The sequence below is a fragment of the Acomys russatus genome, chromosome 18 (genome assembly GCF_903995435.1).
Source record: "Acomys russatus chromosome 18, mAcoRus1.1, whole genome shotgun sequence".
Taxonomy (NCBI): domain Eukaryota; kingdom Metazoa; phylum Chordata; class Mammalia; order Rodentia; family Muridae; genus Acomys; species Acomys russatus.
The window spans coordinates 57,988,981-58,016,928 of record NC_067154.1 but is presented as its reverse complement, the minus strand read 5'-3'; the positions used below and the strand labels follow the sequence as shown (position 1 = coordinate 58,016,928).

The following is a 27,948-nucleotide window of genomic DNA, read 5'->3' as shown; positions in this document are numbered from 1 at the left end:
GGTCCTGGGGCTGAGCCTAGAGCTTCATGCATGCCAGTGAACCAGTTCACAGCTGGGCTTTATTCCAGCAGGGGCCTATTAAACGCACACACGCTCACACACACTAACTTATTTTGAACTAATTCTAAACTTCGGAAAACCTAAAGCAGACCTGATGTGTGGCTAACATGAAGGCTTCCTGTGTGTCCACCATCCTATGGCCCTTTTGGGACGGTTTCGGCTGCGCTGGGAACTGCTGCAGGGCAGGCCGGCTTCTTCCCACATCTCCGCGTCTCCTGGCACTCTAGGGCACGCCATGTGCCATGCTCACAGAGCCGTGGTGACGGCTCCAGGTGTGGGAGCAGAAAGGATGCTCAGAGGACCACAGGACAGAAGCTGCAGGGCACCCACGCTAGTTGCCCAACTTCCCAGGAAAAGGCAAACAGGTTAGTCGCAATTCATGAGTCCATGTTGGGTTTAAAGATGGCAGAATCTCTTTTCATCAGGTCTCCAACTGGTGGCTGCTTGTAACAATCCTATCAGCTCAAATCAAAACCAAAGTCCTCTAATTTTGACTCCATGGATGTGAGATGTAAGAATGCTTGAAGGATGGCCGCAGTCTGAGAGGTTCTGCTGAGAGTGCACTCCTCTAAGGGGAACAAGTCAGAGGGGTTCCTTCATCCAGGGTCCAGCCTCACTCGTGCTGGCTGCAGACTTTTCCTCTATTTTCATCTGATGCGGCTTCCCTTACTTGAGGCTGTGGACAGTTCCCTGAAAGCAAGCGCTTCTGGCTGGCTGTAAGTCAGGTTCAGTTACTAACGTGTACTAAGCTTTTGTCGCTATTGAAGCTCCCTTTAGATTTTAGCACAATTGCAGGTCCAATACTGGACTATCAGCCAAACCTAACTACAAACATTCATCCATTCCCACTAAAAACACCCAGGAGGGCTGGGAAGACGGCTGGCTGCTCTCCCACAGGACTGGGATTCTTGCTCGCAACTGCTTGTAACTCCAGCTCCAGCAGATGAGACTCCCTCTTCTGGCCTACACAGGTATCTGCACTCAAGTACAAGCACACACATGAAAATAAAAACATATACACTTCATAAATGTTTTAAAAAATCATGAACGCAAACAAAATGTCTGGTGAGCTTCAGAGGAACATTTATTTATTCCTACTCAGTTAAGTGAGTGTTTGCTTTAGTCACACCGAGTTAAGTTAGAGTGTCTGCTTATACTAGGCATTTATGTTACGCATGCCAACAAAATCAAACATCTTCATATTTTCTTTAAGAAAGAAAACAAGTACTTCTTAACAAAACAAGATGGGGGTGTCCAGACTCTCTTTTTTTAAAGGAAGAGAAAACTTGGAAGGCGTTGTCTGATGGGAGGAAATAAGGCCCGGATGCTCATCCCTCTGTACTTAGGAGACCAGGTGCCTGTATGACACAAAATGTTTCTCCTTGGATCTGTTAGGCAAGGACAGGTCTGATCACAGCTATTTTTCTTGACTTAGTAATAGCTCTTAATGGTAAAATATAAATGATAAGCAGCTGCATATATTTTTTAAAAAGCCCAAAAATCCTGTTAAAAGCTTTGCAAATGGAAGCACAGTGGTCCACAGCTGTCCCCTGTTACTGTGCTCACTGCGCTCTGACTATGAGAACACAGACCACCCTCTACCCGGTGATCCAGTTCATAGTTTATGGCTAAAGAAAAAGGTTATGAGGTCTCAGTAGGTCCTATAAACCTAAACTATATATCACACTTTCTTAGTATTAGCCTGTAGCTCTCACTTACTAAAGGACACGAGGGAAAAGCTTTAATCATGGCTTGGAACGCACTACTTTGCCATCTTGGTAGCTAAACCACGTTCTGCCTTTAGCACTAAGCGGGGCACTTTCACTTTCAGTGAGATTACATTCAAAGAAAGGACAAAGACAAAGCCACAGATCTTTTCAATTGTGCTAAACTACCTGACCTCTTTCATTAAAAAGCTCAACCACCAGGATATCATACCATTTCCTGCTTAAAACCATGGTAAGTACATAAAGATATTTAAAATTAGCCAAGGGTAAATAAAAAGGTCCAAACAACTGACAAGTACCAACAGAGTCATTGCCAACCAGTGCCTACTAACCAGGGTTCTCATTTTACACAAGTGCTGACAGCCACCTAGCAGCTCTTCAATCAGGAACTTTCTAGAAAACTAGCACACTTAATTTGGGGGCAACACACACAGACACACACACACACACACACACACACACACACACACAGCTTTATTACAAAAAATTCAAGATGGCAACTACTCACAATCCAGTGCCAAAATGGATTATAACAAATCCAGTGAGTATTTTGTTTTTCAATTATTCATAGAAAATTTAATCCTGATTAAGTATCCTTGGGCAGGAACTTGTGGGTAGTTGATGACTGAAACCAACATTTATGTGAACTGCTTCTGTTAATTTAATCTGTGTATACAGCTTAATTATGATTAAGGATTCAACGTAAGAGAAATGAATTATCTCAGGATTAAAATTTTAGTGCCATGCCACATACTGCTCCTTCCTTCTTTCTTTTTAAACACAAAGACCTGCTTGTCCCTTCACCCTCGTGCTCAGGTTAAAAGCCCTGTCTGTCCTTACGACCAATGTAACGTATCTGCAATTTCCCACATTGATCCCCAATCCTTTCCTATCAGGACAGAACCTCAAGTAGGGCCAACAATACAAGAGGAAACTTCAGAGTAACTCCACCCATGAATGAACAAAAGCCAACTCACCTAACTGTTAACACAGTTTCTATTTACTTCCTGAAGTAATTTCATTTTCAAGTCCTCTAAGCTGTAATATGAAGTGCACATTCTCCGAAGTATAAGAAGTTTTAAGATGAGCACATCGCACTGTTCTCATAACTGGAGTGGTGGAACTCAGGAGCTCCACGTTTGCTGCTGCTGAGGCCTTGGGAGTATGAACACCTGGCCTACGTATCTTCCACTTCATAGTTTCACATTATATCTTTTTCACATTTATTTCCATATGGAAATTTCTTCAGTCAACTTCAAACAACATTCTTTTTAAAAATTTATTGTTTGAGTACACTCCAGAACATTTATTAGCATTTTGAGTTTTGGCACTGCTGAAATGCAGTTATATAAATAACAGGCTCTGCTTTCTCTGTTCAGTTTTTCATAGCAAAGGCATGAAAAGAAGCCACCGCATTTGGATCCTATTGCACTTATCCAATTCACTTCTTCTTTCAACAAAAATCAAGTATCAGAAATGAGGTCGACTCTTGTGTCCAGATGAAATGGTCAGTGGTAGTGTTACTGAGGAAAGTGACGAAACTTCCCAGTACAGACTGTGGGACAGGAAGAGTCTGTACAGAATAACCATGGAAACAGACTGGCAAAGGATAACACCCATTGTAATGACCTGGAAGACAAGAAAGGATATTGCAGTGCATGCAGACACGGGGGAGTGAGTCATCTACTGTGCAGCCACCTCTGCGCTCTCACCCCATCCACCGTCCTTCGCCTTCACCATGGATGCATTCACCAAACACATCTCACACAAAGTACAAACCAGCCTCAGGACCATGATGGGCCAAGGGCAAAATTCTGTTGACATTTAGTTCTCAGATGCCAAAGCAGGACAGAACCGAACCTTGTCTCCCAAGGGCGTGCACGTTACAGACAGGAGTTTTGGGAACAAGAAATGTCAGGTGTCTGGCTAATTTCATAATAGCGGTAAAACTTGCCCCTACCCAGACAGTGAGGGCACTCAAATGCCCTTGCAAAAGCCTCAAGTCACAGACACTTCTGTAGGCCATGCTCCTGCTTGTACTAAGGCAGAGCTCACTATAAACTGTGGGAGCCACTTGTTGATGTGGGAAGGCAGGTATATACAGACGCAACCACGTCAGCACAGCTGCTCTGCAGCCTGTTAATGCAGCGGGATTGATCTGTCTGTCTTCGCTGTCACCAGCACAGTAAACAATTTTAATCATTTCTTTTTTTTTTAATGTATTACATATTCTCCAATTTAATTCATAAATAGTTGTAAATGATTCTGAACTAGGCTATGACCCCAAGAGCTATTTCTAGGCTGTGCGTACCATGTGCTGGTAATCCCAGCACTGAGAAGACAGAGGACGGAGAATCAATTTCAGGTTGAGGTCCAGGGCTATGCAGTCTGATCCTGCCAACAAAAGGCCTATTTCTACCATTTTGCTTATGAAGTAAGTTTTAAGTTCTTTTTTTAATGTTTATAATTTCCATTATGTACTCACCAGTTTTAATAGTCTCTTTTGAAAAGTTTAAAGAACTCAAACTTCTGAATGGCTAAGTAGGCATCTCTACTTAACATGTTTTAAATACTTAAAAACTCTCTCATCAGACAAATTCCTTACCTTGTCTCTTTGGTAGTCATTAAAACGACAGCAATGCAGGCAAGCACTGGCTGGCATAAGAACCACAAGATGCAGCCCTAAAACAAACAAACAAAAACAAAACAAAGTAAGAACTGCTGTCTTTACTTTTAGAATGCACCAGATTAAGTAAGAACCCCAAAACCTAGAAGTCATGGTGGCATCCATCATCTCTGAGGCTTTAGGGAACCCATAGAGTCTGAGGGTACCCTGGGCTAGAGAGACCCTGAAGCACAAAATCAAACAACCAAGTACTAATAGACTTACGGCCTACAATGGAGAGATAGCTCAGTGGTTAAGAGCATTTGCTATTCTTGCAGAGGACCCATATTTAGTTCCCAGCACTCGTATGGCAGCTCACAACTTTCTTTACCTCTATTCCAGGGATCTGATGTGTTTATATATACACATACTATGGCAAAATACATACATTCATAAAATAAAAAATAAAATCTTAATGCTCTCTCTTAGGCCATGACTGGCTCACTGCACTTTGAATATATTTGAAATAAATGTAGAAAAAAATTATTTTTGCTATGACATTAATACTTTTCTCTAACTAAACTGTTGTTTTTTTAGAGTATTTACAACATTATATTTGTAAATCTGTTACTAGATATGCTATGGATGCTGAGGACATAGGAAGCAGATTAGTAAGTAAGAAAAGAAGGATAGAAGTGTATACTATTTCTGCAAAAACAAATGAAACCACAAAGTCATATTTATACGTCCATACTGAAATAAATTTAGTGAAAATACCCAAGACTGATTCCTAGTGGCTACTTGTTTAGGGGCATTACAGACAAGGGCCACGGGCAAGAAAGACGGGCAACTTTACACTGTGCTTTTCAAACCTTTTCTCTATTTTCCTATGATGTGTGGCAACACATCTCCTTTTCAAAATTAAATGTGAAACAAGTTTATACTGCTTGGGGCACTTTCAAGATTGAGGCGCAAGAAAGACAGGTGTTCAGTAGGTCACCACTCATGGAAAGACAGGCGTTCAGTAGGTCACCACTCATAGAAAGACGGGTGTTCAGTAGGTCACCATTCATGGAAAGACAGGTGTTCAGTAGGTTACCACTCATAGAGAGACAGGTGTTCAGTAGGTCACCACTCATAGAGAGATAGGTGTTCAGTAGGTCACCACTCATGGAAAGAGAGATGTTCAGTAGGTCACCACTCATAGAGAGACAGGTGTTCAGTAGGTTACCACTCATAAAGAGACAGGTGTTCAGTAGGTCACCACTCATAGAAAGACAGGTGTTCAGTAGGTCACCACTCATAGAGAGACAGGTGTTCAGTAGGTCACCACTCAGAGAGAGACAGGTGTTCAGTAGGTCACCACTCATAGAGAGATAGGTGTTCAGTAGGTTACCACTCATGGAAAGAGAGATGTTCAGTAGGTCACCACTCATAGAAAGATGGGTGTTCAGTAGGTCACCACTCATGGAAAGACAGGTGTTCAGTAGGTCACCACTCATAGAGAGACAGGTGTTCAGTAGGTCATCACTCATGTTAAGAGAGATGTTCAGTAGGTTACCACTCATAGAGAGACAGGTGTTCAGTGGGTCAGCACTCATGGAAAGACAGGTGTTCAGAAAGTCACCACACATGGAAACAGAGATGTTCAGTAGGTCACCACTCATAGAGAGACAGGTGTTCAGTAGGTCATCACTCATGTTAGAGAGATGTTCAGTAGGTTACCACTCATAGAGAGACAGTGTTCAGTGGGTCAGCACTCATGGAAAGACAGGTGTTCAGAAAGTCACCACACATGGAAAACAGAGATGTTCAGTAGGTCACCACTCATAGAGAGACAGGTGTTCAGTAGGTTACCACTCATAGAGAGACAGGTGTTCAGTAGGTCACCACTCATAGAAAGACAGGTGTTCAGTAGGTCACCATTCATGGAAAGACAGGTGTTCAGTCGGTCACCACTCCTGGAAATATGGGTGTTCATTAGTCACCACTCATGGAAAGACAGGTGTTCAGTAGGTCACCACTCATGGAAAGACAGGTGTTCAGTAGGTCACCACTCATGGAAAGACAGGTGTTCAGTAAGTCACCAGTCATGGAAAGATGGGTGTTCAGTAGGTCACCACTCACAGGAAGAGAGGGGATGCATATAAGAGTGCGTGTAGTTAAGATTCGCTAGCAGAGAAACACAGGGGGCTAGTGGCATTGGTTCTATGAGGAAATGATGAAAACTAAGAGGGCTCAGAAGAAGTCTGTGCCACTCTAAAGCATTTTGATTAGACAGTATGGAAAGAATTCCATCTGGCTGGGTGCGTGGTGGTGCACGTCTTTAATCCCAGCACTCGGGAGGCAGAGGCAGGTGAATCTCTGTGAGTTCGAGGACAGCTTGGTCTACAAAATGAGTCCAGGACAGCCAGGGCTACACAGAGAAACTCTGTCTTGAAAAACAAAACAAAACAACAACAAAAAGAATCCCATCTGCTTTTAGCCTTCTCAGGCATGAGGAGAGGCAGCAGCCCATGCAGCGCATGCGCCAGCCCTTGGGCAGCACCCTCTGTGTGGAAGGTCAGCTCTTCATGCTCGTTACAGAACAGTGGAACCCCAAGAGAAACAGCTCACCCAGTTAACAGCTGCTAACACACACAAAATTTAAATTCCACAGCAAAAAAGAAAAATTACTGTGGATAAGGAACACCAGGAGGAAAACGGCCTTGCAAAGGCTCCATGGCAAATATAGCTGCAGGGCTCTGTATGGTTTCCTAACCACACCCTAGGCGTGAGGAGCAGATGACGACACAGGGCTTAGAGTAGTGCCCGGAACCAGAAAGCATGCGACTGCTTAGCTTCCATAGGAAGGAAAACGTAACGCGTGGTCGGAACCACTTCCTGCCGAGCTCGTACTTTGGCAAACGTGATGTAGAACTCTCTCTTGAGCGTGCTCCTCTCCATGGTGATGATCTGGTAGAGTCCACAGCCCAGCGACAGTGCTAGGCAAATTCTCAAGATGATGAGCAAGAGCCCAGCTAAGCTGTGGTGCGAATGTGAGCTATGGTGACTAGTGTCTTCAAACTGCTCCCAAAGCAGCAAAATGCTCTGTAAATAATAAGAATAATTAGGAAAAACCATAGCAATTTACAATGTTTTGTGCTCTTTTGTCAGCACCCCTTTTCATGTTAGGAAAACATTCCTGAGGGATATAAACATTTATCTTTTGACTGTAAAGAATGCTGATCGATTAATAGTATAGTTCTTTTCCTTGCTCTCAAAATCCTGAGGAGGATTTCTATCAAGTAACACGCAGGGAAAACAAAAACAACCCACAAAACCACAACAAGCAGCTACTGCTATCCTGAGTCAGCCCATCCTCTCTAAGGGTGAACACAGGCCGAAAGAGCGAAGAACACAGCCTCTTAGGCCACCCCTGCCATCCCATTCCACCTCACTGCATCAAAGCTAAGCTGCTTGTTTGTCCAGTCAGGCTGTGCATTCCTGAATAGCCTGAAACTCACTACAAAGACAACAAGGCCTCAAACTCCCAGCAGTCTCCTGCCTCTGCCTCCTGACGCCTGGCAATGTGGGCGTGGCTGCCATGGGCCATCTAAGGCCACTCTCAAACAGCTCAGAACCTTTTCTAACACAAGGCACCACTCAGAATGTTGATGCAAACTTCATTTTTCCTAGCAACTTCCTTAGGACACATTATTGTCTATTGGTTTATATTTTATTTTACCATTTGTGTGTGTGTGTGTGCGCGCGCGCGCGCATGTGCACGTGGGTTCTTTCCTCCTGTCTATGTGGGTAGTGGGGGTTGAACTCAGGTTGTTGAGGTTACAGGACAAGCCATTTTGTCAGCCTGAAAACACATTTTTAAAATTTTGTATAAGCTCCCCAGGTACTGTTCCATACCCCTACTTTTTTGCTGGCCTTCCCCACTCCATCTTATTATGACAGAAAAAAGTGTGGCATGTTTCCTTTATGCTGCTTCATTCACTGCTGCTCATGTTCCCTCTATCCCCACTAATCACCAAATGCTCAAATCATTGTCATCTTTTTACCATCAAATATTCTTTTGGGCTTCCTATATAAGCTCAGCTTTTGAAATTGAGTCCTTAGTCACTTCCAAACACCTTTGGTAAATAAAATTCAATATTAAATCCAACTCTTTAGCTAGGCATGGTGGCTCATGCATTTAATCCCAGCACTAGAGAGGTGCAGGAAGATCTCTATGAATTTCAGGCTAGTGTGGTCTACATGAGACCCATCTCAAAATAAGAATCCAGTTCTTCGGCTTTCAGGAGATGCTGGCAACCCCCCCACTTCCCTCATCTGTGTGCTGTCTAACTCTCACCACTATAGCATTTTTACTGCATGAGCTATTTTTTCTTACCCCTACAAAGAAAATTTCCTTTAGGGACATAAAACATGCAATTCCTGAGGTTAGGGAAAGTGCTTTTCTTACAAGTCTGAGGACATGAACTCACAGAGAACTACAGTATACTATATTTAGTTAGTTTGAAGACATGCACTCACGGAGAATTACTAGTATACAGTATACCATATTTAGTTAGTCTGAGGACATGAGTTCACACAAAACTACTAATATACAGTATGATTATACTTAGTTAAGGGTATGAGGTTAACTAGAGTGACAGCTTTAACTTAAAATCTAATTTTTAAAAGAGCTATATTTTGAGAAATGAGAATGTACAGCATTTTTTAAAAATCCTTTATTTATCTGTATGTGTTTTTGCCTGTGGAGGGTCAGAAAAGGGTGTCTGATGCTCCGGAACTGGAGTTACAGGTGGCTGTGAGCTTGCAAGTGGGTGCTAGAAACAGAACCTGAGTCCTCTGGAAGAACAACCAGTGCTCTTTACCACCAAGCCTTCTCTCCAGCACCGAGAAATGCTAAAATCTTTTTTAAAGTATTTTTTAAAAGAGAAAAAGTAGGAAACGATTTTTTGAAAAGGCAGCAGGAAGCATTAAGCCCACCCTTACTGTCTACACACGCCAACACCCACATCAGGGAGATTATCTCATCCGCAGCTTAAATTCCACACCTCAAAGCTCCCCCCGGGGCCCACGAGACACGCGCAGGCCTGTGTTCTGCCGTGGTCAGCAGGCGCCCGGAGCGCCCACTCACCTGCGTGACAACAATGAAGACTGCGATGCCTGTGGACGCAGGCGTAGAGTCCCACTGCAGCGGCCTGCTCTGGGACTTCCTCATCCTCACTACTGTCCACCCCATGCACAGGCTCAGAAGCAGGTACAGCATTTGAATTTGGGAGGCAATGTCAAAAACTAAAAGGAAATAAAAACCAAACTGAGTGAAGTTTCACAGTCACAGATTCGGCACATTTTATATTGAGATGAGAATACTTCCTTTTTAATGCACAAAAGCAAACCAAGGAAATTCAATAAGATTAACGTTCTAACACATTAAATAGTTGGCATAAAACTTATAATTGGTTATAGAAACAACTAAAACAGGGCAATACTTCCATTTAAAAATGTAAATTCATGGCTATATTACATCTATATTAGTCCAACCTTTAGGTCATTTTTTTTTCTCTTCTCTTTAAAACTTTTATTCCAAGCCTGATGCAGTGGCACACACCTTTAATCCCAGCACTCAGGGAAGCAGAGGTGGGCAGATTGCTGAGTTCAAGGCCAGCATGATCTACAACTTGAGCTCAGGACAGTTAAGGCTACACAGAGAAACCCTGTCTACAAAACAAAACAAAACCTTTTAATGCTATGTACAATTTTAACAAAAGAAATAAATTTTATGTGCAATTTCTGAAATGTGGAAATACGAGTATCCTTTCTGCGGTGCTAGTGACGTCTGGTGGATGAGCTGTCATATGGGAGTATTTTGTAAAATTGTTAACAAGAAACAGTATGAAATGTCACGACATCCGTCATGACAGCATCCTGATGAGGGATGAGAGCTCCATGAACTGGTGCCATGTGCCACCAGGTGGCCAGCGCTTGCACTGCAGGGCCACTACTTCAAAGACTCCACCAAACCACATGTGCGAACAAAAGCCTATGAATGCTTCAGGTTCTACGCATAATTATCTTAAAGCATAACCTACCTGCTTAGAATAAAAGTTATTACTTTTTATCATAATGTATTTTTATCATAATTTAACAAACTGCAATTCAAATAGCTAATATTTTGAACTTTACTGCTTTGAGGTAGGAGATATTCCTGTAGAAAGAGAAAATTAGTGGGGGTATGTTTATGTTTTTGAGATGCACATAAAAAAACTATCACTAATACACATATCAGAGCTATTTGACAGACTTCCTCTTGATCTGACATCTGTATTGAAGTAGGCTACGTTACCTGCTCTCCTGTGATACAGTGTCTTCTGGGCACGCCATGCCATCACCTCACCTTCCTGAGCCCTCACTGCACACAATTGAGGCCACTCCCTTCCATCATGGCAGGCAAGGAGAGGCTGGCGTATGTACTCCCTCCTGGTAACGTTGGTTGCTAGGAGTGGTTCAGCCGCCTGTAAGCTGCTCATGCAAACTAAACTAACTGGTTCCCAACCCAGACTTGGGCGGAACTGCTTGTGTCTGTGGTTGGTGTGCTGTTGGGGCCAACACATGTTCACTGTAGCCCCATGAAAAGTTCACATATGTATGGTAATGAGAATGCTGATAATGAGTTGTTACTACACGTGAATTGCACAGACTGTCAGATCAAGCACATTTTTCCTTCATCACAAATGTTTAAGTGTGATGCCAATTAATTTCATTAAACATTTCAGAAATACAGTCAGTTAACTAGATAAAGAACTTGGGTCTAAGTACCAAAACCAAACACCTGGGGAAATCTCTTAGCTTTCCAGCTTCTTTCTTTCTTTCTTTTCTTTTCTTTCTTTTTTTTTTTTTTTTTGTTTGTTTGTTTGTTTTTATTTTTGTCAAGATAGAGTTTCTATTATAGTCCTGGCTGGCCTAGACTCCCTTTGCAGACTTGGCTGGCCTCGAAATCACAGAGATCCACCTGCCTCTGCCTCCCAAGTGCTTGGATTGCAGGCATGCACTGTCATGCCCAGCTCTAGCTCATTTCTTTATATACCAGGTTACAAATATTGATAAAACACCATACCTGGATAGGAAAACCTATGCTCATGGTTGCTGAAAATAACTAACTGCCATTACATATATATATATATAATTAAAATATTTATATTTTATAAATGTATATCTATATATAAATATATATTATTTATATATGGACAAAATACAGATCCCTCAAGAACTCAACTTTGTTAAATTTAATCACTTTAACCAGCCAACCCTTTTGTTGGAATTATTGATACTCAGCAATGCCAACTCGTTAAAACACCCAGGGTACAGAGCAAGGAGGAACATGACCCGGTGGTGCACGCTTAATCTAGGACATGGGAGACAGTAAGCTCAAAGACAGTCACAAAGTGAACCTCACCCTCAAATACCAAGGGATATAGCTCAGTGGTAGAACCCTTGCTTCACAGGCAAAGAGACTTTGAATTTCCAGAAGGAAGGGAAAACACTTTCACCTACAGCAGATCTGAACAGAGACCCACTGACCCTGACTTCAGAAAGAGGCTTCTGCTGAGGTCTGTGCTTTGAGCTCTGACTCTTCAGGTGTCAGTTTCCCCAGCTGCCTACGTCACCTCTGCAGCTCTGTGCTGCTCTAGCTGTGAGTCTACTGACTACCCACATATACTCAAAAGGAAAGCGAGTGAGACGCCAAGGTCTAGGCAATGCTCAGAAAGGACAAACGCCTCTCGTTCATGTCCAAGGTGAACTGCACCATGATTTTCACAGATAACAAAAGTTCCTGAAGTGTCTGAAGACAACAGGTTATTGATCCGGATGAGGGAGTCCTGGGAAGGTGAAGAACACCTGCTAAAGAAAGATGAGCATCAGAGAACTATGGGAAGAAAAGGAAAAGGAAACTCCAGTGTGGTCCATATTCAAAATCTGTTGCCTATTAAAGCAAATCTTAATTTCTTAGTATAAAGAATGGTGAAAGATGATTTCTCTTGGAAGTTCTTTTTAAAATGTCATGATTAGAAGACCTTTTTACCTACTAAGACTTTTTATCATAAATAAAAGAATGACGATGTGAGGTCATCTCAGTTTTAGATGTGTACATGGTCTTGGATCAGAAACAGAGAAAGTTAGTAGAAAATGAAATTGCAACAGAAAAACCCTTTTTTTCACCTGTGGGATGGGACAGTTCAGGCCTGCATCCTGACTGGCCTCTGTAATGTGCACTGAGCACGGACTCTGTAAAATGGGGATTAGGAAGGCACACCTACTTTTTCCTAAGGATAAACTGAGGAAGTGCGTGTGGGTAACGAACAATGAAAAAGCAAGCTGTATGCATCACCTATCAGTAAGATCAAACAAGATCTGAGAAATGTACAGTCCTGCTTCAGTTAAGCTGAGCTCTGACCAACCTTGAGTAGAAAAAGTACACCTGATCAAAAATAATTTCATCAACATCAGCATCCTACTTTACAGTGCTGGAGATCAGATCCAGGGCCTCACTCAAGGCTAGGCAAGGACTCTACTACTGAGCTACCCCACTAGATGAAAATAAAAGAAGAAAAACAAGAAGATGACAACTCCATCTTTGAAGGAGTACTCAGAAAGATACTCACCTTCTGCCAAACTCTCCATGAGAGGTACCCCTATTCCGTCTCTGGAGTACCTGAGGAATTGGAGAGAGAGCAGTAGTATATATTACAAAGGTGAAAAACATGCTCCTAATCAAAGCAGGCATAATTTCTGTGGCCTAATCAGGATGAGTTAGCTGTACCAATGCACACAGTGGTTTGAGTTACCTGGAGAAATGAATGTAGTTAGCAAGGGCTGATGCAGCTTGTAGCAGCAATGCAGTCGTCAGGACCTTTAAGATCATGTGCATGGGCCCTCCCTTCTTAATGGCCTGCCACAGCGACTGTGCATAGATGCAGGCAGTCACAAAGTACACTAGGACCAGGAGGAAGAAGAACTCATGCAGCCCTGCGAAGAGAACAAAGGGAGGTTGCTTCAGTAAGCAGGGTAGTGCGGGCAGATTTCACACCTGCTTCTCATTACCTTAGTGCTTGACTGTAAAACTGGAGCGACAGCATTTGCTCGCGTAAATTAGAAAGATGGGGATTACTAATCCCACCCGGCTTCGGGACCAAGCTTTACCTCTAAGTAGGCATTTAAAACAAACTAGTTGAAGTCAATCTGTGAAACAACGAAGCCACACAAGGCAGGATGAGGACTCACTGTACAATCAGAACTGAGAACAGCTACAGTGGCTTCAGCGTTCGGTTAAGGCACCTTCACAGGCTCACAGTGCACATCAGCAACATTTATTGTCACTAGCAGCCTAGCAGACCTTGACCACGCTTCTCCAAGTGTAGTCCGTGGTCAAGCAACCCAGCCAGACAACTCGTGATACACAGTCCTGGGTCCCATTCAGACCCACTGAGTCAGACACTGCAGCATGAAGCTGAGCACTCTAATTTGGGAAGCCCACAGTGATTGCGATAATAGTGAACATGAGGGACCACAGTTCTGGAATGCTCCAGCTGTAAGACGTCATGACCAGAGCCCCCTTCTCTGGTATGTGTGGTAGCTACTGCCAAAGAGGAAACCGTATGACAACAAACAAATGGTCACCAAGGCAAGAACAAAGCTAGATGAATCATATTGTCTCCTCAGAATTTCAACGAACAAAGCTGACGCTGAAGAGAGCTAACGGCGGGCTAGGCCAGCAGTCACACAGGCAGGGATGATGTCAAAGTCTCGTGTGAGCAGAAGCTATGAGCAAAGGAGACTGGCTGCAAAGATAAGAACCAAGTAAGAACACAGGCGTTAGCTACAGTGACTATGAGGACACGCGCGATGTAACTTTGGCCATTGGTATCCTGTGACCACGTGACCTCACAACATACATGGAATTCAGTTTTTATTTGAGAAATTTCAGGAAAAATTTCTAAGGAATTTCAAGTTCAAATCTTGGGAATTCCAAGGTTTTGAATTTAAGGGGTTGATTTAATTTAGTTTTCCTTTTCAATCCAAGGGGGACTGGTCTCAGGAACCCCTTAAACATCAGAATCTATGGCTTCTCAATTCCCTTAAATAAAACCCATGGTATTCATGCATAAATTATCATGTGTATCATGTTGTACACTATAGATCACATGTAGATTATCTTCAATGCCTAATACAACACAAAGGCTATGTAAAGAGATATTATACTTTGTTGCTTAGGGAACAGTTAAGCTGGTGTGTTTCCAGTGTAAACAAAATTTCCCATAACACTGTCCAACTGTGGCTGGCTGTACCCATGGGCATGGCATGTGCTGACATGGGGCTGTACACGGGGCTGTAAATCCACAGTGGTCCCTAAGGCAGGGCTTTTCCATTCTAGGGACAGCAGTATGCACTACTGAGGGGGCAGGGAGCACTCTGCGGAGCTGTGGACGGACGTGTATTTACTGCCCTGAGGACCCTGAGGTGAGGTCAGGTCCTGTCTGCAGTCAGTGGCAGTTAACAAAGAGAAAAGAAAAATAATTGAACCATCCAACAAGTCATTTTGGAAACACAAACCAAGAGACAGATATCCCAGGAAAAACAGCAGATAGCTCACACTCCACCATTCTGGGGCCACCAGCAAGAGAACCAGAAGCAGCAAGAAGTCCTTCTGCCACTGGGTGTCTCTCCTGCTCTACTACACAAGTGACAACACGGTTCTGGTGACACGAAGAGGCTGGATCAGCTGGCAGGAGAAAGCGTCAGGTGCTAGCGGGGGGCAGTTTTCAGCTCTTTGCACAGGAGACTGCACTTTAGAATAGCGGCACCGAAATCGTGGGTCTCCTACAGTGCAGGACAAGGAGAAAATGCAGATCCCTTCAATATGGTGGCAGCTGTAGGCCAACAACATTCCTTACACTAGCATTGTTCCGATTTTGGTTTCTAATCTTTCCTTCTTTGCATTAAATAATTACACAAAGCATCTATTTGAAATTCTATTTATTTGTAATACTTTGTAAAGTACTCATTGCAGAGTCAGGTTTCAGGCCTCATCACATAACAGATCACCATTAAAAGAAAACAATAACTATAAGGATAAAGGGACTTTATTCAGTAGTAAATGTATCTCCCAGAAGGAGCTAAGATTATAAGCAAAGAAAAATTATAGATTAGAGAGCAAAGAAAAATATTTGATTGGATTAATATATTAAATAAACTAAACTAAGACATGGCTCAGATTTTGTTGAGGAAGTCTTTGATAAGCATGTGTTACCGCGAGCCTGTCTGTAACACACTTGAGCGATAGAGACGCTGGCTTTCCACTCCAGGCTTTATTATTATTTCCTCTTTAAACAGATCAGCTCTGAGGCATGTCTCTGCTTTCGCTTCAGCTATGAATTTGACGTTTGTTCCGCCTCTAGCAGTCACAAGAAAGCAATTTCTGTTGTTCACACTGGAATTACAATCTAATTTTAAAGCAGGTGGGTAACTAAAAGTCAATACGCACGAAAGAAAACTCTTAGATGAATATGCAGCAGATGGTGAACACTCAGAAGGAGCCGTGAGGATCACAGAGCGCTGACACTGAGCTGGGAGCGTGCTCGGAGAGTGGCTCCATGGCCTGAGCTGGGAGCGTGCTCGGAGAGTGGCTCCGTGGCAGACGCCTCAGAGGGCGAGCAGAGAAGTGAGGCACTTCCTGCCCAGCTCACCTCCCGACGGACAGCAGTGACTTCCCACCCACAGGTGTCTCAACACCAGCTACAACTCCAAACCATCTGCAGATCTGTCTACCCTCACGTTTTACACACCGAATGATGGTGCTACAGCACAGAGACGTGTGAGAGGAACTTCGTCCCTCTGGAGCAAGAAGCCTTAGGGCTTCTCTTCCTTAATGCCTCATCACAGGCACTAGAGTTTTTCTGTTACATTAAGCTCTGCAGTTGCAATATTCACCAGCGCTAAGCGGACAGCCCATCTATCTTTGGAACATGAATGGAAAACAGAAAAGCATAATGTGCATGCTGAAGTCTAGACAATACAGGAAAGCCTATAATGTTATTTCAACAAAAACTAGCTGCTCACTTTAGACAACAAGCTCTCAAGACTTAAGTACTTCGAATAGGAGGAGAAAATATAGTTAGTACGATTTTTTAATCTCTTAATTTTTTAATATGTTTGAGCATTTCAAATATGAGTAATGCATTATATCATTTCTACCCTCCCTTCCCCGCCCCCAGCTCCTTCCACTTGTCCAACTCCCTCTTAAATTCTTTTAAGGAAGCAATTCCATTTTTTCTACTCAAAAGCCTTATATGATGTTAAATGGCATCAACTTTGCCTTAGTTGGTTTAGTAAAATGAGACTTGCACTGCACATCAGGGACTGACCAGTGGCAGAACGGTACTGCAGTGGGTAAGGAGTCCAGTGCTGGTTTCTGTGCCCCATACTTCGTTCTGAGAATCTCCTGTCTAAACTGTGCTCCCCAGTTATGCCCTGATGTGTCAAGAAAACAGCTTAACAGCCAATCACTGAGCAGGGGAGAGAGCAGGGCTGGACTTCTTGTCAGCCAGGGGAGGAGAAGAGAGAGAAAGGAAGTACAGGAGGAGACACAAAAAGGGCTCCTGGAGCAGAGAGAGCCATAAAATGTAAGCATCTCGGGGATTTTGGAAAAGAGGAAGGCAGACTAGCTTAGAGTATTAAATCAGATTAATACAGCTCAGTTCCTGTACCATAAAGGTCGTTAAATAAGTAACAAAGACCAGCCGGGTTAAGAGAGAACTACAACACACACATTTTTAAAGCAACCACTAGCAGCAGCCGCAGTTTGGATTTGGGGTGCACTGTTAACTGCACTGAAGGAAAGAGACAGTTGTGGGACATAAAGTGACCAGCATGCCACATTGACTTATTGCTTGTAGGTTGTAGGTTACTAGTCAATTCTAAATAAAAAACGCAGAAAATCAAATATTTTTTACCCAGAGTATATAATTAGACAAATGAACAGGTTTCTAAAAGAACTGGAGACTTCCTAAAAACATGCTGTACAACAGGAAGCGCCCGCTTAAGATGCACCACAAACCCTGCGTGTCGCCCACACCATGTGGAGCAGCCTTTAGACAGCAGCAGCAACTTCACGGCTGGCTCAGTGCCTAGCTTACAAGCCTGAGTCTCAGAGGGGAGACTGGAATTTAATTTTTATTTATTTTATTTTGTTTTTGTTGCTGTTGTTTTGACACACGGTCTCACTGTGTAGTTCTGGCTGTCCTGGAACTCACAATGTAGACCAGACTGGTTTTGAACCCACAGAGATCTGCCTGCCTCTGCCTCCCAATTTTGTATTTTTGAAAAACAAAGGCAATGATAATAAAAAAGCAAAAGAAAAGCTTCTTCTCTAGATGTGATGGGCATGAACCATCAACTTAGATGCCAGCGCAGACCACCCACAAGGCTTCAGGCAACAGAATGAGGTGACTTTCAGAAAGCAAGCCAACCTCAGACTGGTTTTCAATAGTCCCAAGGCCCTCCTGGGTTCCTGTGACTCTTAAACAATCAGTCCCTGCAGAGTGGCTCTGCACAGAATCTCACAACTAAGTGAAGCTTTACAGATTGTCAGTGGTTGACCTGTGTAACTTTCACATTTTAGAATAAGCTTCTGGATAGCAAATCAGTAATAAAAGCCAGAAAAAAGCAGGCCAGAAAGCCTAGGACTAACAGACGGATTAGAATCATTTGTATGAACTCCAAAGAACAGCAAGCCGGAGCTCTGGATGCGAGGGAAGCACTAGAGGTGTGGGCACAGGTCAGGAAAAGTCAGGGCAAGCAAGACTCACATTTAGAGATCCCGGCACAGCAAATATGCTATAGGGTCAAAGTTCAGATGCCAAATTGGGGACGAGAAAAAAAATTAACAAAGAAGGGAAGTAAGAGCCAGGGCAAGAAAAATGTCTGTCAGGATTCGAAGAGCAGCAAGTCTAGCTGTCAGTCAGGCAGCAAGGGAAGCCCATGGCCCAGCGACTCGCAGCCCCAGCAGTCCTAAGCAAGTGCGGCAGGACCAACAGGCCGTCGTCAGTCCAACTCCTCTCCCGCGGTGCTGTCCACTGTCCTGGGTCTCACTGATGCAGTCTTACAGCACACAGAACACCGAGTGGCTTGCAAAAGTAACACAGGGCACACTAACTTCCAGTAAGGGTCTGCAGCCTGGGGTGTCATCAGCCAGACACAGCCTAAGTTCACTTGTTCTCCCAAGCATCGTGAACGCCTGTTACTCCTCCTCAGGAGTAACGGTTTAAAACTACTGTCATTCTAAACTTTTTCAAATCAGAAGATGCTTTGAAGAAGGGTTCATCATTTCACCTCCACTCGTGACCAGTTTTTACACACGATTGGTTTTCCTAGCTGTGGCACACTTACACGCTGAACTTAACAATCAGTAAGCCCATGTGGCCTGACTCTTGCTCAGCGCCTCTGCTTTATGGCCAATGACCCCACAGCATTTCTTCATTTACTTATTTAAGCGGCCAGGGACTCATGAAGAACTGAGCCCTAAAGCCTGGTCCTTCACGCTTACTCCAGCGTGTTGACTGACACACCGGTCACAGGTAGAGCACATGTATCATGCTCATGCCAGTAAAGTCTATGTGGCTAGAACCGACTTCAGTAGGCCAAGGCACAGTGGCTTAAAAATCTTAATGAAGACTTGTGGGAGTAAATCTGATTCCAGAAAACGCCACAGACTTGGTCATTACTAAGGAAGAACCAAGCAAGGTGTGAATCTGCTCAAAATCAACGGAAGGGAAATTTCTACCAAGCAGTTTATACCTCAATGTAAATTGCTCGACTCATGAACATTTTTATTTATAAAAAGTGCCAAAATATCCTAAAATCAAGATTTAAACTGTATAAAGAAAACCAAATATATATATATACACACACCAATTCTATGGTCCTGTATCTACAACTACCTGTTAATTTTATAATTTGTTTCTGTCTTTAATATATTCAAAGTCAGGCTATATAAAATTTGCTTTTTAAACTTCAGCTGCTTTTTGTTTTTAACATTCTAAAAAGGTAACATGAAGACATCTGTATACAAATCTCACTGTGTATGATAGTATATTTAAGTGCACATCTTACCAGATTCTCTAGCACTAAAATGATCAAATGGATTTCCTTCGGCATCTGGGTTTAGTAACACCATTTCAAATGGAATATCTTCCACCTGGGAGCTCTCCGCGTCATCTTTGCAGGTGAACTTGTCTGCATAAAGCACATGCCACGTTTGCGGGGCTGGAATCTGGGACACTGTCAGGTTATGCTCAGTCTGGTTCATGGTCACTGAGAGAGAAAAAGAGCATCCTTCAGAGCTGGGCTCTCAATGCTTCTGTCACAGACCTGAGCTAACTTTAGATCTTTCTCTTTTTGCCTCAAAAATTCAAGCCCTGGTGTAATATTAGAATAAAGCACAGGATTATCGAGCAGAGTAAAATGATAATTCTAAGCAAAACCAAACATCACTCTTAAAGTATCATTAACATACAAGAAAGAAATGGTTTCATTGAAACTTAGTTTTAATAAATATTTACAAAGTCCAGTGGGTTAGTAACATTTAAAAATTAGTTTATGCGGTAAAGTTACATAATAAGTAGTCATTTTTACCCATATCATGCCATGCAGCAGCTGCAACCACAGATTGGGAAAGACACCCCTTGTTTTAAATATAAAATGAACCTCTAGCTAGGAAAATCCTTACATCAAAAATATAACTTACCATTTAAAAAGTATTTCTTCTAATTGTTTTTTTCTCCTTTTTAAAAGGTACCATTAGAAGTTAAAAAAAAAAAAAAGTAAACGAGAGCAATCCTGGGTCAGACAGTGGGAGGACACAGCACGGCAAAAATGAGGAATGTTGCTGGTGCACACTGGTCTGTATGGACTTGGTTTCAGTATTGTGCTGGCTACTTTTATGTCAACCTCACACAAGTTAAGAGTCATCTGAAGGAAGGAACCTCAGTTGAGAAATTGCCTCCATAAGATCTGGCTAAAAGGCTTTTTCTTAATTAATTAATGATTTGAAGTGGGTGGGCCTAGCCCCTTGTGGGTAGTTCTGTAGAGGAATTTAATCAGAACATGGCTGCTCTGGCAAGAGATCACAACCAAGACCTTCTATGTCTATAGGATCTGGCTAGAATACAGACATGCCTTTTAATTCCAGGAGACAGAAGCAAGCAGACTTCTGAATTCAAGGCCAGCCTGGTGTAGAGCAAGTTTCAGGTAAAGAAAAGCTTGGGTTTGGGTATGGTGGTACATGCCTTTCACGCCAGCACTCAGGAAACAGGCATGCAGATCTCTGAGTTACATTCAGTCAGTTGTGCAGTGGAGCTGAGTTCGTGGCACTTCAGTTCATGGAATTTAGAGGCAGTTTTACTGGGAGAGTTTTACAGAGAATGAGCCAAAAGATTAAAACATTGCTAGGGATAGTTTGAGGCCAAGCAAAGCAATTCAGTGAGAAACAGGGAGAAACCAGATTGCATTCATCAGTTTGGAGAGGAGTTTGAGCGAGAACAGCTGAGTTGAACCAGGCAGCCCAGAGCTCAGAAAGAACAAGTAAGGGTGAGCTCATTAAGCAGTAAATCTCAGAGGCTAAAAACATTCTAGGCCTGGGGTAGATTGTACAGAGGCCAGAAGCTTCCAGGACGAGGTCTAGGTTAGCAGACAGAGGCAATAAGCCCCGGAGACAACAATGAAATCAGGCAAATAAATGTTGCTTTTATACCAACCCCTGGGCTGGTGGTCCTGGGTTCTATAAGAAGGCCATGAGGAGCAAGCCAGTAAGCCACACTCCTCCATGGCTTCTGCCTCAGCTCCTGCCCTGACTTCCTTCCTTCAATAATGAGCAGCGATGTGGAAGTGTAAGCCAAATAAACCCTTTTGTCCCCAAGCTGATTTGGTCACGGTGTTTCATGACAGCAACCGTGACCCTGACTAAGACAAGTACGATGCCTACGCTTTTGTGTGTACAAAGTAAAGAAAACCCACAGCTACTAACTCATGCAAAGACTTAGTTCCGTGAATGTCCTGGTTAGTATTGTCACATTTGTAGGACTGACTAAATGTTGACGCTCCTTTCCTGTCCTTTACAATAAAGTGGTTATGCTAATAAGAAAGTCTGGGAATGTACAAGGACAAGATACTTGGAGGGGGAGCACTGCCGAATCTCATGAAATACAGGCAAAGAGAATGCAAAAAGAACCATTTATCCCTAAAATGCAGTACCCTGTCCTTTTAAGAAATGTAAAATTATTTTCTTATATCATAAAGGCCAGATTAAGAACAGCATTCAGCAAACAACAAGTGAATCCTCTTTCTGTATTTCCTCAATGAAGACACGGAGTCGCCTGCCCTGACTCGCTCAGGGTTCTTCTTACAACAAATGAGGAAGTGTATGGAATTTTCATGTGAAGTGTATACTTCTATACCAAGTATTTGTAAAACAAGCTAGGCCTGGTGGCACAGGGCTGTGTTCTACCTGCCCAGGGGTCTAATGGGGACCACAAGCTCACGGCTCGGCTACAGAGTGAGGGCAAGCACATCCCAGCCCTCCCTCCCCAGCCTCCCCCAGGGAAAAGATGAAGATACAGCTCAGAAGCTAAGAGAGCTTAGACACCGGAGCTCCAATCCCTGCGGCCTGGGCATGGTGCGTGCCTGTAACTCCAGTTCTTCGGGAAGTGAACCATTAAGGCTTGTGTTGCCAGCCTCACCGAGACCTGTCTCAATCGCTTGGGGGGGACCTGACATGCAACAGGAAACATGCCATCTACACACAGGCACACGAGCACACACACACATGCTTAAAAACAAGGAGAGCTGAGGCTGGAGCTTGGTGGGGTGTTTGCTTAGTGTGCAGGGCTATAGGTTCAATCCCTGCATCAGAAGGAAAAAAGCTCCTTTTTTTTTTGAAAAGCTCTTAAACAAAATGATGAATCCAATGTCTAACTCTAGATTACTCTTGCAGCATGTCAATGCTTAAGAAGAGATGGTCTTATCCAGGCATGAGGTGCATGCCTCTATGGAGGAGAAGGCAAGCGGATCTCTGAGTTCAAGTCTGGTCTGGTTTGCAGAGTTCCAGGACAGCCAGTGCTACACAGAGAAACAAGAACAACAGCAAAAGGCTTGGACTTTTTCTCAACTATATAACAAAACTATTTAATAAATAAGACATTTCCTGAGGTACTAGGACATGTGGATCTAGAGCCTGAACCTCAGAGGGCTTTATGAGAGAGTCATTGCCTCAGGTATAATAACCACAGTTATGTATAAGCATGTCCTTACTCTAAAGATATGCCATGGATGAATGGAAGGTAAACTCCTGATGATGCTTGCAGATCATCTTCATATGGTCCAGTTCAAAACAAAATCCACACAGATACAAAGCAAATGTTACAGGAAAATTATCATGTCTAAGTGGAGGGCACACAGATGTCTAGACTGGCAACGTTTTTGCATTATGAATGAATGCAGGGGGATCTAGTTGAAATTCAAGATGGAGGACTTGGACTTTATAACTGAACATCTCATTCATTGTTGGTTAAATTGAACAAGTGAATTTGATTAATGTTATTTCTTCTTCTCCTTCTCCTCCTCCTCCTCCTCCTCCTTCTTCTTCTTCTTCCTCTTTTTACTACAGTTAAGACACCTGACTTTAACTACTTCTTAAAATATACAGATTCTGAGCTGAGTGTGGTGGTACATGCCTTTAATCTCAGCACTCCAGAAGCAGATCGCTGAGATTGAGGCTAACCTGGTCTAAAAAATAGTTCAGGACAGTCAGGGCTACACAGAGAACCCCTGCCTCATGTATGTATGTACATGTGTACACACACACACACACACACACACACACACACCACACATACACGCTGATTCTGAAGAAATGTGGCTGAGATTTTAGCTTGTGTTAAATACCTGAAGACTTAAGAATGTAAGGTGCGGGCATGTGGAAGAGAACGTCAGCATCATCTGGTTCCATCTAGATCCTCATGGTCAAATGAGGGGTCAGGGAAGGAGTGGGCAGGGTGCTCAGGGAGCACATAGCGACCAGGAACTACTTTCACCACAGGTAACTTCCAGGACAATCTACAAGCCCAGCCCAGCTGTCCTGGAAACACAACTTGCTAAGAAGACCAGGTAGGCCTCCAGCTCACCTAGTGTTGGGACTGAACGGATCCCTGACTGCCCTGGGCGATCAGGAGAGAGGCCAGAGGCGTGCTTCTCGATAAAGCCACAGGACTATACAGCCCAGCTGGACTGACTGGCACGAGTCACACATAAAGAAGCAGCTTCATCCTCTCAGCACAGAAAGCCGGCCCTTCCTCCTAACCCACAGGTGGTGCTCTCCCTCCCTCCCAGCCTGTTTGCCATCTTTCACTGTACACTCAATAGAATAAGTAAATGAATGAATAAGAAGTTTCCAGTTAAAAAAAAAAAAGAAGAATTTAACACGCCATCAGTAAATGGCTCAAATGAGACTGCTCAGACGTGAGGCACCGGATCTCAGGCATCAAGTCTGGCTGTGATGCTGCTTGCACGCAGACTTTTTCTCACAGTGACACAACACAAAAGTGCGCCAGTGTAGTTCACTGTGGCACAGCGTTTGGTGCTTCTTTGTACATTATATGGACTTACATCAAAGACACAGCAGTGCTTCCTAAAGTGGCACTTGATTAGTTTTCTGTCGCGTTGTCTTTTTGTAGTCAGTCTCTTGTCAATACTGTGCTACTGTTTCTGAGACAAAAGACTACAGCACAGCTTGCATGTTCAGTGAGGGTGTAATCAGCATCTCACGTATTAACAAGATGTGAATCACTGAAGGAGTGCTGAATGGCCAATTGTCTAGCCATTATAAAAAGAAATAAATGATGTTAACAAGAGTGCTCAGGGTAAAGAACTAATGCCTACAATGTTTTTAAAATGTCTCAAGTATACAAAAGGAATCCTATGTGTGAGAAATAAAAGACAGCAAACTATCCTCTATGCAATATTGTATTTAATTACTTAATCTGATAACAAATTATTTGGCATCAGTTTTTAAGAGAAATTTATACTAATTTTCAGTGTCTTGAACTAAAATGGACAAAGTAGTTTTGAGCATTAAAAAAAGAAAACCCTGGGATAGGGCATACCTCAGTGGCAGGTCACTTACCAAGTACCAACAACAAAGACTCTGGGTTCAAACAATCCCTTAACACACACACACACACACACACACACACACACCACACACACACGTATAACATAGACACATACTAGCTGATTTGTCAACTTGACACAAATCGGAGCCATCTTGGAAAAGGGAGCCTAGGTTAAGAAGTTACCTCCATCAGACTGGCCTGTGGCAAGTCTGTGGAGCACTTTCTTAACTGACGGTTGATGAGAAGGGCCCAGTCCACTGTGGGTGGTGCTCCCCACGAGCAACAGGTACAGGGTTGCGTAAGAAAGCAAACTGAGCAAACCGTAGGGAGCAAGCCTGTAAGCGGTTTTCCTCCATGGCCCCTGCTTCCATTCCTGCCCTGCTTGAAGTCCGACCTTGCCTTCTTTTGATGATGGACTACTATCTGTAAGCTGAAATAATCCCGTCCTCCCCGGCTTACTTCTAGGTAATAAAGCATTGCTACCCACAGAAGCAAACTAGGACACAACCTTTAATACAAAATATAGTACTTTATTTTAAGTTCCTAAATTTAACAAAATATTCATTCCTCTAAAATTCCTATTTCCTATAATCTTTAATTTTTTGTAATTTCTGTATGTGTAGGTACCCCCGTTGGCAGAAGAGGGCGTCAGATTCCCTGGAGCTGGAGTTACAGGCAGTTCCGAGCTGCCAGACGTGGTGCTGCAACCTCAACTCAGGTCCTCTGCAAGAGCAGCAAGTGCCCTTAATCACCGAGCCACCTCTCCCATCCCTCCGTATCTTTCATTACTCCCAAATACTCCTGTCTTTGAAAGATTAGGGAAGGAAAGAGCGCACAGCAGCAAAGGCCGAGGACCGCAAGGGCCCGGAGAACCCACAGGCTGCAGTACTCTAAGACCCCAGCCAGCCGCAGCGCTTATGGTGGGCGGGGCCTCAGCCCAGCTGGCCTGTCTACATACAGGTTCTCACGAGTCACTAGCAGACTTCCAGTGTAGTGGGCTTGCACTCTGGCAGCACACAGGAAATGGGGCTCTGTAAAAGACACAGGATACGGGACAAGATGAACCGATGGCGTAGGAAAACCAACGACGTCCTAAATCCCGAGGCTTTACACTAGCTGACAAGTTTTTTATTGGAACAAGAACAAGTATCCATGGGGCCAATGAAGAATCAACAAGCAAATCAACACCCCCCAGCCAAGGGCTGCGTATCCTCCAAGCACGTGAAACACAATCTTCACTGCGCACCAAGACTCACAGACTGCCATTCCACATATACCACGTAACAACATTCACCACACTTACTGCAGCTGAAAGTTTATGGAACACTGCTTCAGGTGTATTAATTTTAATTGTGTGTGCATGTGGTGGTGGTGGGGGCGAGAAGGAGGGACGTCTGCAGAGGCCAGAAGAGGGTGTGAGATGCCCTGGGATGGACTTACAGAAGGCTGTGAGCCACCTGAGCAGTGTGCTGAGAACTGACCTCAGGTCTTTGCCAGGAGCAGTAGGCACTCAACACCAAGCCCTACCTCTGTTTACCTTATGGACTGAGGGCATGTCTGTGTTCTGGTCACTGATACATTAGCAAGGCCTAGCACTGTGCACGCAAGCACAACTGCTCAGTGTAGGGACAGGTGAACAGAAGCACAGGCTACTGGCTGAGTTTTGAAAACCACAACCGTAAGTGGGAGTCATGATCCATGCTGCACAGGAGATTTGCGGAGGGAGAGCTGAGGAACAGCAACTGAAAGCGAGAAAGCCTGTGCAAAGGCGCACAGCCAATGAAATGGGGGCATGATAGGGCAGGGCAGAAGCGGAGCGTCCACGGTGGAGAGAGGGCTAAGCGCTCTGCTGACCACGCTAGCAGGCCTGGGAGTGTTGGAGGAGCAGAAAGAAACCATTGAAATATTTTAATGGTGTGGTGACAAAGCAAAGACTGACCAATGTGCTGTTTAGAAAGATCACTTTTTATCCAAGATGGTGGTGCAGGCCTTTAATCCCAGTACTGTGGAGGCAGAGGCAGGTAGATCTCTGTGAGTTTGAGGACAGCCTGGTCTACAGAGCGGGCTCCAGCCCAGGGAGCAGAGGACTTTAAGGGGATTTGGAAGCAAACGCTCAGGACTGAGGAGTGACTACAGAGCAAGTTCCTGAAACAGAGGCAATGAAGAGCGGGCCGGGAAGCTGGGTGGTGAGCTCAGGATGAACATTAGAGAACTGAGGGCAGAGGAGGACGTCAGAGTGTCAAACGCAGGGATGAGCAAATGTGACAGCGCGACAGCTGACTGGATTTGTACACATTTTCAGGTAAGGTCAGAATTTAGGGTTGAAGTAAATAACTATGTAATTCCTTTGATATCTGAACCTGCCATTCAGATCTCTTCTGCACACTACTACAGCTGTCACCTACTACGCTAGGCAACAAACACCACAATGGACAACGGAGATGAAGGGACTTCCGTTTCAACCCTGCTCTCCGGACAACTGACAAGCCTGGACAGCTGGAAGTGGGAGCGCTCCACCTGGCCAGGTCAGAGCACAGTAGCTGGATGCTGCAGGTATGAATACACAGGAGAGGACGGGAAGAGGGCAACTGTTCCTTTCCTCACGGATGCCACAGTGTTAGACCGCGACCGTCCCCATAGGCCTGTACGTTTGAATACTTGGTCCTCAGTTGATGGAACTGTCTGGGAAGGAGTATGAGATCTCTGAGGCTTTAAAAGACTTGTGCCATGCCAGCATGGTCTCTGTCTCCAGCTTGTGCATCAAGATCTGAGCACTTGGCTGCCTGTTGCCTGCTGCCAGGCTTGCACTGTGCCACTAGAGACTCTAAGCCTGTGGAACCACACATAACCCAGTTAGACTCTTGTATAAGCTGCCTTGGTCCTAGTGTCTTATCACAGCAACAGAAAAGAAATTAAAACATTCTTTCACCATCTCTCTTACAACTAGTTAATTTCAGGGGTCTAATAGGTAGAACAGCAATATGCACTTTATTCCCAAATCATAAAAGTCCCACTCTCTCTCTCTCTCTCAATGGCTAACATCCCAATCGTGAGACACTGCCAATAGGGGGAAAACAAAAAGGAACAACCCTAAGGTTTATAATAATGTGGCATGATACACACTGCTATTCAGCCGTCATATGACTCAATCTCAAAGGATGCTATCAAGCTGCATCACCTGGCCTAAGCTGTATGAAATAACACAGTGTGTTTAGTGCTTAGCACAGGGCCAGCAGACGGTATCTACTCAACCGACGTCAGTCACTGCGCACTCAGCCAGATAAAAGGTATCTGTCATAGTAGCATGAACTACACAGACAGTAGAGCATGAATG

At 43.8% G+C, this 27,948-nt stretch overlaps 1 protein-coding gene and 1 long non-coding RNA gene across 2 annotated transcripts; one reads left to right on the top strand and one right to left on the bottom strand.

Moving 5' to 3' along the window:
* Nucleotides 1–306: 306 nt before the first annotated feature.
* Nucleotides 307–9,790, bottom strand: LOC127202341 (integral membrane protein GPR180-like). Its single transcript, XM_051161026.1, has 4 exons — nucleotides 9,530–9,790; nucleotides 7,291–7,482; nucleotides 4,393–4,469; nucleotides 307–403 (listed from the first exon to the last, which is right to left on the bottom strand). Exons 1-4 carry the CDS (start codon nucleotides 9,659–9,661, stop codon nucleotides 307–309), a joined length of 498 nt encoding a protein of 165 aa, XP_051016983.1. The 5' UTR covers nucleotides 9,662–9,790.
* Nucleotides 5,444–6,604, top strand: LOC127202268 (uncharacterized). The gene is made up of 3 exons (XR_007832289.1): nucleotides 5,444–5,519; nucleotides 6,245–6,277; nucleotides 6,508–6,604. It is a non-coding gene; the product is annotated as an uncharacterized LOC127202268 (long non-coding RNA).
* Nucleotides 9,791–27,948: the final 18,158 nt, after the last annotated feature.

Bases quoted from the DNA above. Each gene is read 5' to 3' on its own strand.
- LOC127202341 (XM_051161026.1), bottom strand. From the start codon at position 9,661: ATGCTGTACCTGCTTCTGAGCCTGTGCATGGGGTGGACAGTAGTGAGG. The intron at 7,483-9,529 runs GTGAGTGGGCGC...TATTATTTACAG, and splicing joins TCTTCATTGTTGTCACGCAG to AGCATTTTGCTGCTTTGGGA. The intron at 404-4,392 runs GTAAGGAATTTG...TTTCCTGGGAAG, and splicing joins ATGACTACCAAAGAGACAAG to TTGGGCAACTAGCGTGGGTG.